Genomic DNA, 12,863 nt, shown 5'->3' on the forward strand with positions numbered 1-12,863 from the left:
ATATTGTTTAGACTCCCATGAGCTACCAACATAGACTCCCCTGACAGCAGGTAACTGCTGGCTGTAAAAAAGTGTGCTCCAGACAGAAGACAACTACCATGCATATTGCCAGGAAGCAACCCAAGAGTTACGCTGACATGTCTCAGCCTTGGCTCAGATCTCGACTGAATTTGCCAATAATCATCCTTAAACTACAGAGACCTTGTTTCTAGAAATTCAGTCATCTTACATTGCTGTTATATTCTTAATTTGTTTAAACATTTGTGTCATGATGTTTTAGGGTGTAGATGCCAATTTGTCTCAGGGCTTGTAATATTGTTATTTAAAGACTTACCGAACAGAAAGTTGTTGAAAAAGAGTCACCCAGCCACGTGTGGATAAAGAAGCGATCTGAGTGAATGGCAACTACTACTGTTACCTTTCTGTGTTGCTTTTCTTTCAACTTTCTTTTCATCACATATATCTCTTAAACTCTTTCTTGGACAAACTGCTATCTGCCCTTACCTGGTATTACTGACTAAGAAGTAAGCATAATGCTTTGAGGCAAGTGCAGGCCACAGTAATTTTTACTGGATGCCATCCAGATCTTTTAGCTTAAATCCAGTTATTTTAAGAGCTTGAGTGACATGAAGAATTATGGATCTAGTCAGTGATGTAGACCTATGAAAGTTACAACCAAATCATGCCAAGGTTTTTAAAATAAGCATGGAATGCTTGAGCAGTGACTTCTTCTCACCCACAGGCCAGATCACTTTCAGAGTAATGTCAACTACATATTACACACCATTGTGTAGTCCGGTGCAGTAAACATGCTTGGCCCTATCTGCCTAAACACTGCATGAACAAATGGGAATAAAATTATACCTGCACTTTAGGCACCAGTACGAAATATCAATTTAATTGGATTTAAAAGATTTAATGACTGAAAGAAAAGAGAGTTAGAGAGTAAAGAAACTGCCAAACATCTACGAGTTCTTCCAAAGCAACAACAATTTCTGCTGAGCTTGAAATGTTGTGTAAGAGCGACTCCAATGTGGGAATAGCTTCTCGCGGGAGGCTGGAACTTTAGTAATAAATAAAGGATGCACAGACATGTATGTCTGAGTTTTGAAATGGTGCGGCAGGGGGGCAGCCGTGTGGTTGCAGCACAGTGAGGGTGTAGTGAAATCAAAGCCCTCTATGTTTTTACTCTGTAATTAGTGCACTGGAATGTGAACCTCTTCACTGATAATGAATACAGGTGCTCAACTACAAACACTGACAGGCCATATGCTCTTTACATGCACCTCTATAACACAAACTTCTATAATAATCCATATGACTGTTAGCTATAGCTCAAACAGCTGTGTGTAACTCTAGTAACATCTGTCACAACTGTAAAAGTATGGGTGTGGTTTTTAAGGGCTTTTTTATGGTTGAAAGTCAGGTTAAAATAAGTGGGTAGTTACATCTTTCAGACATGCATGCCTTTCTGTTAATCCAACCGAAATTTAACATGTCAGCGGTTTGTCGAAATTTCCATTTAATCCATAATAGCCGTCAACCTAAATGGATTGTTTCTGTAACACTTCCAAAAAAAAAGTCTGAATGAATACAGTCATATTGATGTAGGATGATTTTACATACGGGGTGAGTACCAATAAGGACACCAAAGAACCTGATGATCTAACTCTAGACTTCATTCAGAAGAGTATGGTTTGAAACCAAGAAGAAATGTAGCTTTCTGGACAACAGCACAAACAAAAGTTCTTGGGTTGCAAACTGGTGCAACGCCAAGAGCGCAACTGTTGTGCCTTCAGCTGAATATGAGAAAACCAGGCAACCAAACAGGACGACAAACAGACTGTAAGGATCATACAATATAAGCTATTTTTCTGTGATGTTTTGGCATGTTTGAATAAACCCGTGAAAAACACTGATGTAAAAGTCACCAATGTCACGATGACACAAATCTGGCTTGACTAAGCAGTGACTTGCCTGAAAAGAGGTGCAACATTTCAGTTCTTAGTTCTTTGATATTTTAAACTTTTTCATTAAAACTGCTCGACAGAAGGAAGGGTATATTCAGGGATATGTCACTGTTTTTCACTGAACTATTTTTGGACTTATTGATGGCGTCATCTTGGGAGAGCTGCCCACATATAACGCAAGAGCTGACAAACTTCTTTGAAGGTGAAGTTGCACTTAAAGGAAGGTTAGAGGAAGGATCATGAGCCTTGTATTGTATTGCTTAAACTCCTTTTGATTTTTGAATGAATTTTATTTTTCACTGTGCATTACAATAAAGTCACAATGGAGCAACAGTTACAAAAAATCAAAAATAACACAAAACCACCATCAAAAAGTCAAACACCCATCATATAAAAGACAGAAGGATCTCATATTGTTTCAATAGCAATTTAAAAAAAAAGTTTTTTACTCTATTTTTGCAGCATCTGCAGAAAGTTTAGTATAGTACTGCACAGGTTTTGGAAAAACTGTGGTTATGATGAATAAAGGTATAAGTTAGACACATTAAAACACTTGGTAGGAGAAAGATTATGGTTACGGTTAACAAAACCACAAATGTTAATTGCAGGTCTGTGACAAAATGAACTGTCAGCATAAACGTGGGATGTATTGACCGATGCACCTCCTCAACCCACCGCACCCTTACTTTCTGCCTTTCTACATCGTTTGCATTTCAGTCAGGACCGCTTTAGCGAAAGAAAATTATTATTTCCATTTGCAGTAATTTATATTTGGTGGTTCGGTGCTGTTCTAGTAGTCTCTACCCACCCTTTAAAGTGCATCAATGGAAAAGCCTGAAGCAGGAAAACCAGCAGTACAGCTCTCTAGGTTACAGAAGAGACGAGGCATTAATGCCAACCTATATACACAGATACCCAGGATGAAAAGAAAGAGTTGGGATGAAGGTGGGCTGCAAAGCTGCTTGCAGAGAAAGCAGTGAAGACAGACTAAAGTAGAGCATTGCGATTGCGGGGCGATTGTGGCTCAAGAGTTGGGAGTTTGCCTTGTAATTGGAAGGTTGCCGGTCCGAGCCCCGGCTCGGACAGTCTCGGTCATTGTGTCCTTGGACAAGACACTTCACCCGTCGCCTACTGGTGGTGGTCAGAGGGCCCGGTGGCGCCAGTGTCCGGCAGCCTCGCCTCTGTCAGTGCGCACCAGGGTGGCTGTGGCTACAATGTAGCTTGCCATCACGAATGTGTGTGTGTGAATGGGTGGATGACTGGTTGTGTAAAGCGCTTTGGGGTCCTTAGGGACTAGTAAAGCGCTATACAAATACAGGCCATTTACCATTATTGCCATTTGAGTATACAGAATAGCATTAGTTATTATTAGTAATACTATTCTACAATACCAGATGAACTATGATTGCTAGCTTGGCTTGACTTTGAGGATTGCCTCAACCTGTGCTATGCTCAATATGAGTAAAAATAATCAACATAATCATATAAATAATTATTCATAGTGTGTTATTAGGATGGCAGACTTGGTAAGTACAACGGTCTAATGAACCATACTACAAACACTTCTGTTGAACTGCATTTTTCACCATTGAGAAATACAAGCGAGCGTGACTAGGCTATGACTATTCATACTGTAGTCCTGCCAAATATGCAGTTCTGCTCTGCCCATGAAAAGAATTGCTCTCTGCCTTTTGAACTGGACTCACAACTAACTCACTCTTGTGAATTGGAGGATTTGGCTGACTAAGTTGAGTTTATCCTGCATGCGCCCGGCATGTGTCTAGCTTTACATTTTGAGCGAAGCCTTGCCCTGCGGACTGAGAGCGCTGGGGGGGATTAGAAGCCAGCTTGACTACCGCTGACCTGCCTGCTCCTTTACAAGGAAAGATCAGCTATCAGACTGCTACTGCTTTGTGCCCTGCTGTTTGAGGGTTGTGTCGGGGATTCCTCCTTAAGTGCACAGGGGTTCACCAAACAGTTGGGGGCAAACAGACGTGGAGGGAGGAGGCCTGAAACCTCTCACTATCCTTAGTGCTGTCACATGTTGCCCAAAAAGCCTGGATGTCATCTGTCAAAGCCCTCATCAAAGAGCACTTTCAAGCTCAGCAAGTTTCATGCGTGCTGTGACCAAATGAAGGTAGTGTTTCCATGGATACTGCCCCAATTCAGGGCTAGTACCAGGTTTTTCTAATCAGGCTTGAAACAAGCTACTGGCAGGCTTAGTGGTTTGCAGTGACAGCCATGTCATACAACACAATTTACAGAATTGCACAATTCAATACAAATCTTCTAAACATGTACAACAGGGATCTAAAACAAAACATTATATAATCGCTCAACTAACTACAAATTCAGAAGAAAAGATGCAAGTTTAAACAATAGATTCCACATGATATTGATGAAGTAGTTATGTAATAAGGTTTATATTAACAAACGTAGTGGTTAAATCAACAACAGGTTAACTGAGACGTTTGCTGAAAAACTGAAACCACAGAAGAATGCAAAAACACGAGAAAGCGTTTGTATTTAAAAGGTTAAAAAGTTGAATGAAGCGCAGTTAGAGGACAAAGAAAGAGACTTAGAGGAACAAACAAGGAATAAGTAAGGAGAGGATACAAAAAACTAGAATGGCAAAAAGGCAGAATTGGTGCAGAGGGCGACAAGATAGAAAGAAGGAGTGGCTCCGTCAGAGCGGTTGCTTAAAAAATATGGGGCCTTATTAAAACAAACACATCCGATCATGTATGCACTCTAGGAGCAAAAATAGCCTCCCTGTGACACAAGCTGCTTAGGCAGACACAGACATGAGGAAGGTGTGGTTTCATTCTCTGGGAGGAAGCACAGCATAAGGGTTGATGGGAAGCTGTTTCAGATGTGTGTGTGAGTATGTTTGCGCATGCATGTTTATAAGGGTGGAGCTCCATGTAACAGGATCTCAACATGAAGGGAAATGCGGGCTCATTGAGACTCTCTAATGAGAAGGGGAACCTGATCAGATTCAGATGGGGTGCCCCGAGCGCACAGCCCCCCTACAGAAAGTGCCGCCCGACACCCTTTGTTACCTCCAAGTGAGCTGAGAACAGCCCATGAACCATGTAACTAGGTGGTTTCCAGGTTAATGAAAAGCTGTAACTCCGGTCCCACTGTCTCTCTCGGCTAGAGTGACGACTGCCCTCCCCTTCCCACGTCGTATCACCCCCCCCCATCTTCACCTCCACATTCCTGCCCATGTCCATGACGGGAGTATCAGGGTCAAGGGCAATTAACTTTGCTTTGTGTGAAGTATGCTTTATTTATATCTGACGCTTTTTATTATCCAGAGGAGTACACAATATAAGAAAAGTTAAAACCTCTGAGTGGTATATTTTAAATTAAATTATCTGAAATTGTATGACAATTAACAGAAATGTACATTATATTACCAAAAGGGCAATTCACACTAAATTCACTTTGCAGTTAAGAATTTTTTTTATCAAGACAGAACCTCTACTGATTCATTTGCTGCACAAAAATATAAAATGCTGTCTTGTGCCCAAGAAACTGTATGTTTAACTCTCTTTTAACGATGAAAGCGGTTGTAAGTCAAACTGATGGCAGGTGGGCTCAGCAGGAGTCCCTCAGATGTAAGATAGATGTACTTGTTAGCAAAGGTGAGTAACAGGAGTCATGGCTTGACTGGTCAGTAAACACACCACAGAGAGTTAAAGTGCAGCAACAAAGGCAAAAATACACACTGTGAGTCATCTGACAAGACTTTTACTTTTGCCCATATTTAAAGCAATGTCGAATGTGCTTTAATGAAATGCTGGCTATCATTACTCAAAAGTGCTTTAATAGATATGTAGAGCTATTACATTGTCTAGCTATTTCTTTATCTACCAAATCAGTCATCTTGGACGAGTAAAAGCTGCCAAATGGTCCGTGACATTACATTTTGTTGATTCATAACAGCAGTATTTGGCTACTGGTGGAGAAGCAAACTGCTGATGTTAGTCCTAAATCTGCAGTTCGCTCCCCCCGTCCCCGTGACAGAGGAGAAAGCCAAATCCTCATTTGCAATACAGGTAAACATCAACTCCACGGCAGGTACACATTAGGGCGGGTTTACTTTAAAAGAAAGAAAAAGGGAGAAAGAAAAAAAGGAAGAAAAAAAAGCTCCTTTGATTCTGTGTTGGTGGAAAAAAGTAAATTTACACCAGTTGCTGTTCAATTTGGACCGGTGGACAATAAAGCAGGAGCCAGTGCCTAATAAGAGCCATGCCTGAGAGAGAGAGGGAGAGACACAGAGAGCGAGAGAAACCCAGTGGAGGTGTGTCTGCGTCTCGGCTCCAAGGTTCCTGCTAATAGATTTCAGCTCCCTCAGTTTCCCAATTAGCTGGTATGTAATGCTTGGTTTATGAATTCATGTGTAGATACTAAGTGTTAGAACATGTGTGAACATGTACAGTGTGAATGCATATTTACACATACATGGCATTGTATGTGTACGGCAATGATACAAGCTGTGTGTGTCATTATCACGCCAAATAAACAGCAACTACCTGTTGTTTATAAATTCATATACTGACTATAGTGGTGATTTAAATTTATTTTTAAAAATCCCCTATTTAAGACCGAAAGGAATCAGATTACACTGACCAATTCCCAGCCAAAATCTGCCTATCAACGTCAACACATGGCGACACAAACAGAAAACAAACAGATAAACCTGTCCAGTTTTAGTGCAGCTTTTACCACTTTTTAAGGAAGAGCATTACAAAGCAAATAGTGAGTGCACTTTTAACCCTGACCCTGCGTGAGGATGGACAGGCAGAGCTCAAGACTTACCTGTAATAAACCCCAATAGCTTCCACACATGACCATAAATCACACGGTATGCCTTCAAAGTATCGAATATCGACTAATACAACACTGCTCACCCCTGGCTTTTATCCCCTGTGCTTCCTTTTCTGTGTTCTGGTGGTGGCACTGCCTTTAAAGTGCAACCATCTCACTTTTTTAAAAGGCACACCGAGCAATTTATTTACCAAGAAACTGCAGCCGTAAATGACAGAAAAAGCTGCACAATTTACGGACAAGTAGTGAATGGGGGTAGGGGGGCCCAGAACGAAGCCAGAGGTCTTGGCTGGGCCTGTGAAAGCCTATAAAGCTTTAGTAGTAGCCCACGACCTGTTTATGGCTGGCTGAGACGCTGTGGTGTGAGGCTCCTGATCACTCTGCAGCTCGTGACTGCTGCCGCTCTTGCATAACACACAAACAGGAGATGGTAACGGAAACAAGGCATTAAAACACTGCAAACAGATTCAGTGACATGGGCTTTATTCTGCAAGTCCTTGTCTGTCTCAGAAAGAAAAGGTCTGGGCCTTTTTTTTAAATTAGGTAACGAGGCAAAAAAAAAGAAGAGTGACTTAAAAACAGAAAACATCTAACCTTAACATTGTGTGAGGAATAAATGGGTAAATGATGCATTTCATTTTCCACAAAACGTCTGAGGCTCTTGGCATTTGTCTTGGCCTGCTTAAATGTGGATTGCAGAACTGGCTTGGCATGCTGAGCTGGGGGACCTGGTATGCTCGGAACTTCACAGCACAGATGCAAATGCCCACCAAGAAGATTCAAGGCAGATGTGGGCTGAAATGGCGTCCTTGTAAGTAGCCATTTGGTAAAGGTATTGCAGGAATTTTTCATTTTGAAAATGTGGCTCACCTCGTCTTCACCACATCGAGGGGATGCATCAAGCAGATCTCTACCAGACCTAAAAAAAGTTTAAAAAAACAGTCAAGATTAGTCACTTTAAAAAGAATAGGTAATCAGTTCTCTATTTTCCTTGCTTTCTTTTTTGTTCACTGCACTGATGACTGCTTACGAATGAAGATAAATGAAAAGCATTTTTTATCAGTCACTGGATGATTTCCAACGGTTTCAAGATTGTATTTCTGCAAATGCACTCCTTCTGCGTTCCGGACAGACTGTTTACCAGCATGAAACCAAAGCCTGTTCAAACATGACTGGTCAATACAACTGGACTACAAACAGAAACCAGACATTTCTGATGGTTAAGACAGCATTAAGTATGTTGAAGAAAGATTCATTGGCAGCATACGTTTGTCAGAAATGAGAGTAACTGAAAATTATGAGTTTGAGTCTCTATAGTTTCAAGTTGGCTTTCCAAATGCTCAGCAATTGCTACTTAGTCTAAACTGCGCATATTTAGGTTTGGGACAGCCGGCCATACCTTGCACACAATTTTTTTAGAGATTTTAGTAGAACATAACTAAATGTGAATAAAATAATAAATAATCTACAAACATTGATATCGTTTATCAGTCTATTTTTGTTGCCATGACTTTTTTTGCTAGTCTTCTTGTTCTGTTTTTGTAAATCACATCAGTGCTGTGAGCCAGTCAAATCTTCCACATCGATCATGTGAACTTGTAGATGTATACGAAATCTCTGTGACCATCAGATAGCAACACAGTGTGTGTGACAGTCACCCTGTAAACAATCTGATAAGAAGGTTGTTTAACGTCTAACTGGGAAAAAACAGTCAATGTTCGTTCATGTGATAGGTTTCACTTTCATTTTAAACCCATTTAAATTGGAAAGTTCTGTAAAAATAAATTTTTTCATGTTTCTACCAAATGGTTTTGAGGTGCAACCCATACAAGTCCTAGCAACTTTACATAAGAACCTCATCATCACTCTGATTATCACTCTGCCTTTTGGAAACAGCAGCTACTTCAGTAATTCTCAGTTTTTTATGCATTGGTCTGAATGAGAGATCCGGCAAGACTTCTTTTTCTTTCCAAAAACCCTCTGAGTGCTGAAGCCACCAACTATATCACCCATGCAAACCCAGTACATCAGCAATATGCCAGCAGAATCAATGCAGCCGGGTGATCATTGAAAGACTCTGAGGTTTCACACACACGCTAACTATGTGCATCTGTGTTGAAAAGCCACTGCTTTGGCACGGAGGCTCTCTGACTCAATCAGGATTTTTTTTTTGAACTGGTGATTCTCACTGCATCCCTTTACTGGGGCTCTGAGGGCTTCCCTTGCAGATTCCACTGTGTGTGTACACAGCTGCTGTGCAATATGGGGTCTTTCTAATTTGCTCAATTAAACATATTGTCTATAAAAGCGTGTGTCTTCTGGGGTTTTTCCAGGGAAGTAATTATCAAGTGAAATACCACAGTAAAAATTACTTTGTCTACAGTTGCATCTTAATGTACGAATGGGAGAACTAAGAAGCACTGAACCAAGCTGCCAGTGGCAGAGAGTCAAACAAAATTCCATCTGTTACGGCTCAGTTGACCTGACTTTGGTTCTTAATGACACTGCGCTGGAGAGGTAAATGCAGCCGTCCATTGGACAGATTGTTTTCTGTCCTCTCTATTAATAGGCCTGATGTGAAGACGAGGCGCGTCAAATCTTTCAACGGGTAATCAAATTACATGATGAAACCAAACCCGCCTGTTTGCTCGATCAGCCTGTGCACTTTCTGGGAAGTGACTGAACATGCTCAAGGTGATCTAGAGGAGGAAGTGCAAAGGGGAAAAAGAGACAACTTCTTCAAACAGTGAACACTTGTGAGGAAAGCAAACAAAGATAAAGACATACAACTCTCCCCAACTCATTGTGAGCCTCTGTGTGATCTAAGTTAAAAGTAAAGCAGGAGTCGCATGTAAAATAGGTCCAACACCACGCCATAGTCAGCAGTGCAGGATTGCTCCCGCATTAAGTGTAATGGAGGGAAAATGCAAAACGTATTTTCCTGAATTGATGTGGAAATGAAATATGAGTTAGCCATTACTACTTGTATCATAACAAAAGGTGCTACTACATTTTTTATGGCTAAATAAAAGCCCGTGTCTCTAGGTTGTAGAATGAGCAGAGATTAAAACAAACCAGAAATTACACTGAAAACAACAGAGCAGAAAATCTATTAGTAATCTATTATTTAATTTTTTTAAAACCATGAAATACATTTTGCATCTGTGCGTATCTAAATAGAGAAAAAGACGAAGATGCTTCTTTTGGCCGTTGACTTATTCACAAGAGGTCGACACAGCAGGCGGCTCGGCACATTTCATTTGGCAGATTTTTCCCCACATGCTGTTCCTGATGCAACCCCATAGGAGATGTGTGTCTCCTCCAAAGGGAACGTGTAAACCATTACACTATGGTGTGACTATCTGTGCACATCTGAATACTTTACTAAAATGATTACTCTAGTTTTTCGGGCCTTGTGATCAACCTCAGATTACAGGAAATCTGTCATCCAGTTTCCCATACATGGATTAAATTTAACCCTAGACTAACAGAAAAATGTAATCCCTACTGAAAAACAACTTTTGATTTAGGACTAGGTTTAATCTATGTATGGGAAACTGGGCCTAAAGGATACATAATTATAACCAAACCAGTATAAGTAGAATACTCTTCACCAACTGACAGGTCTGCCACAGTATGCAATTTAGGTACAGCAATTCATGAGGTGTGTTTCACTTCTCAGGGTATCATTATGTAAGTCTAAGTGCATTATGGACCAGAGCGTGTCAGTTAGCAATGTATGCTGCTTTGTTCCTCCAAGATGGCAGTTGCAAAAGGATTAAGTGATGACAAGCACTAATGCAAAACTCAGCTGTGTTTGTCTGAGTATTTGTCTAACACCCTTGCAAACAGGACATCTGAAGAAGAGTTGATGGCAGATGAACTGACAGGCTGTGTGGACTTGAAGAAAAAAAATAAAGTTTGTGGCCATAATCCTAAACTGACCTCTACATGACATCTCACTCACACACAGCAGTTTATTTATAAGACACTCCATAGTGATTTCCAGCAGTGCTGAAAAATCGATTCATTTGTATTAGAAATCAATTTTATATTAGCATATATAATCACACTGAAGTTTTCTATTTGTTAAAAAACCTGTAAACAGCAGCTAGTTGTATGCAACCAATTTGTGATTATTTTGATAACTCCAAGTCAAACATATTTGCATTTGGAGAAAACTAGATGGAATAAAACAGAACAATGATGTGGCGTGTCCTGTCACTCAAAGTACAAAGAATACACTGCGAGAAAGGGCACAGCAATTACATAAGTGATGACAGGGCCACAAAAGATGCAAGTTGTTGCTGCAATAAATTCTGATTTATAGAGACTATTCTCAGAGAACCAATTAATTCCAAACAATTATGTTAGACAGCTCATTTTTTTCCTGCTAATGTCCAATGGAAACACTTCATCAAACTGTCTCTGTGTAAAAAACCAAGTATGTAATTTCCTCGACATTCTCACACCACTGTGCCCCAGTGTATCCTGCCTTTCTGTTCCAACTGCCAGTGCAAAATGCTTTTTAATCATACAGTGCGGCCATAGTGAACCCACACACTCTTGAGAGCACTTCACACTCAACAGTCTCTGATGCAGTCACCGAGCATGCTAAGGACGCACTAAAGGGATGATACTACTGAACTTTTCTTATATTTAGCCAGAGTTTGGCTGCAACTCCTTCTGCAATTGCTTCCCTCCTCCAGCTGCAAGGAGGGGCCTAATATTACAGTGACCCGCCATCTGGTTGATGTTTATGGCTTTGCCATGCATCAGTGAGTTGCATATTAGAAAATTCCATTATTTAAAGGTTCTTTTATTTCTGATACACAATGGTACTGACAGGGCTTGTCATTCAGCACATTGCAGACACACATATACACACACAGAGGCACAGGCGCTAATGGCAAAGGAGTGTCTGGAGCGCAGCCATTTAGACACACTTAAATATATGCCGCCACACTTGTATTTCAGACACATGCATTCCAGGCTAAGATGCAGTGTGAAGGTGAACTGAGCAGTGGAAACAAAAGAGCCGAGATTAATGTGGCACAACCTTAGGTGAATTTTATGCCCATCGCCAATGCAGAGTGGTGAAATAGAGCTTTTATTTTGGCTCTGACATTCACCACATGTCTGAAAAACAACGAGGATACGTGTTAAAAACTGCTGCATCACACCACAGTCAATCTTTTTTTTCCTACACAGTGCAGTGACTCTTTGGAGCAGAACCAACAAGTAGCTTCACTGGTAGCACGGGTATTCAGACATTCCAGGTCGTCTGATAACTTGTCCAAAGAAAGAAGATCATACATCACACAGATGAGATGATTATCTTCGTTGGTTTTGGCATGGGAATGCATACAGTTTGCTCCCACGCAAAAGTGAGAAAGAACAACAATAGCGCACCAGGGAATGATTGCTCAATGGGTGCAGGTGTCATCCATCATGCCAAGACACACATTGAATGACTGTAATTCCCAGCAACCACAAGGAGAAGGTCACTGCTTGGAAGCAAGATTTTCCTTGTTTAATGGGCTAATACTTGAAAGACAAACTAGCTGGTTATTTCTCATGCTTACTTGACCCAATGGATGCTATAATCTCAAACAATGGCTTAAACACAACTTTCTTAACAATATTTATAATATGTTAATTATTTAAATTGAAAAATAACTCATTTGAATTAATTCTATAAAATACTGACACTTTCAAAGTTGTAGAGATGTCAAAATTATATAACCTGTACACTTTGTTAGTCCAATATCATGAAGAGCATGAAGAGATTAAAAAAAAAAAGGTGACAGATAAACAGCTTAGTGATTTTTTTTCTAATGCATTTTAAAACCGATCCTACATTGCTAATTGTTTTCAAAAACCAATGTATTACTTGGTTCATTGAGAGCCAGAGCAGAAAATCGCAGCTTGCTCTGTGGTTTCAAGGCGTGACAAGAAGCATGAGTGTCATAATGACAAAGCGTCACCTTGCAGGCCGACTCGAGTTTTAACAAGGGCACCTGACTGAACCTGCAGGAAATATCTCATGCCTCCATG

The 12,863-nt window shown here is 40.5% G+C and overlaps 1 protein-coding gene across 1 annotated transcript in view; it reads right to left on the reverse strand.

Annotated features, from left to right (window-relative positions):
- Positions 1–12,863, reverse strand: part of slc25a21 (solute carrier family 25 member 21) — an 83,382-nt gene that overhangs the window by 21,411 nt on the left and 49,108 nt on the right. The window contains exon 3 of the mRNA XM_063500012.1: positions 7,677–7,725. Coding sequence (XP_063356082.1) covers positions 7,677–7,725 — 49 coding nt within the window. The remainder of the gene's footprint in view (positions 1–7,676; positions 7,726–12,863) is intronic.

This window comes from Pelmatolapia mariae, linkage group LG16_19, assembly GCF_036321145.2.
Source record: "Pelmatolapia mariae isolate MD_Pm_ZW linkage group LG16_19, Pm_UMD_F_2, whole genome shotgun sequence".
NCBI lineage: Eukaryota > Metazoa > Chordata > Actinopteri > Cichliformes > Cichlidae > Pelmatolapia > Pelmatolapia mariae.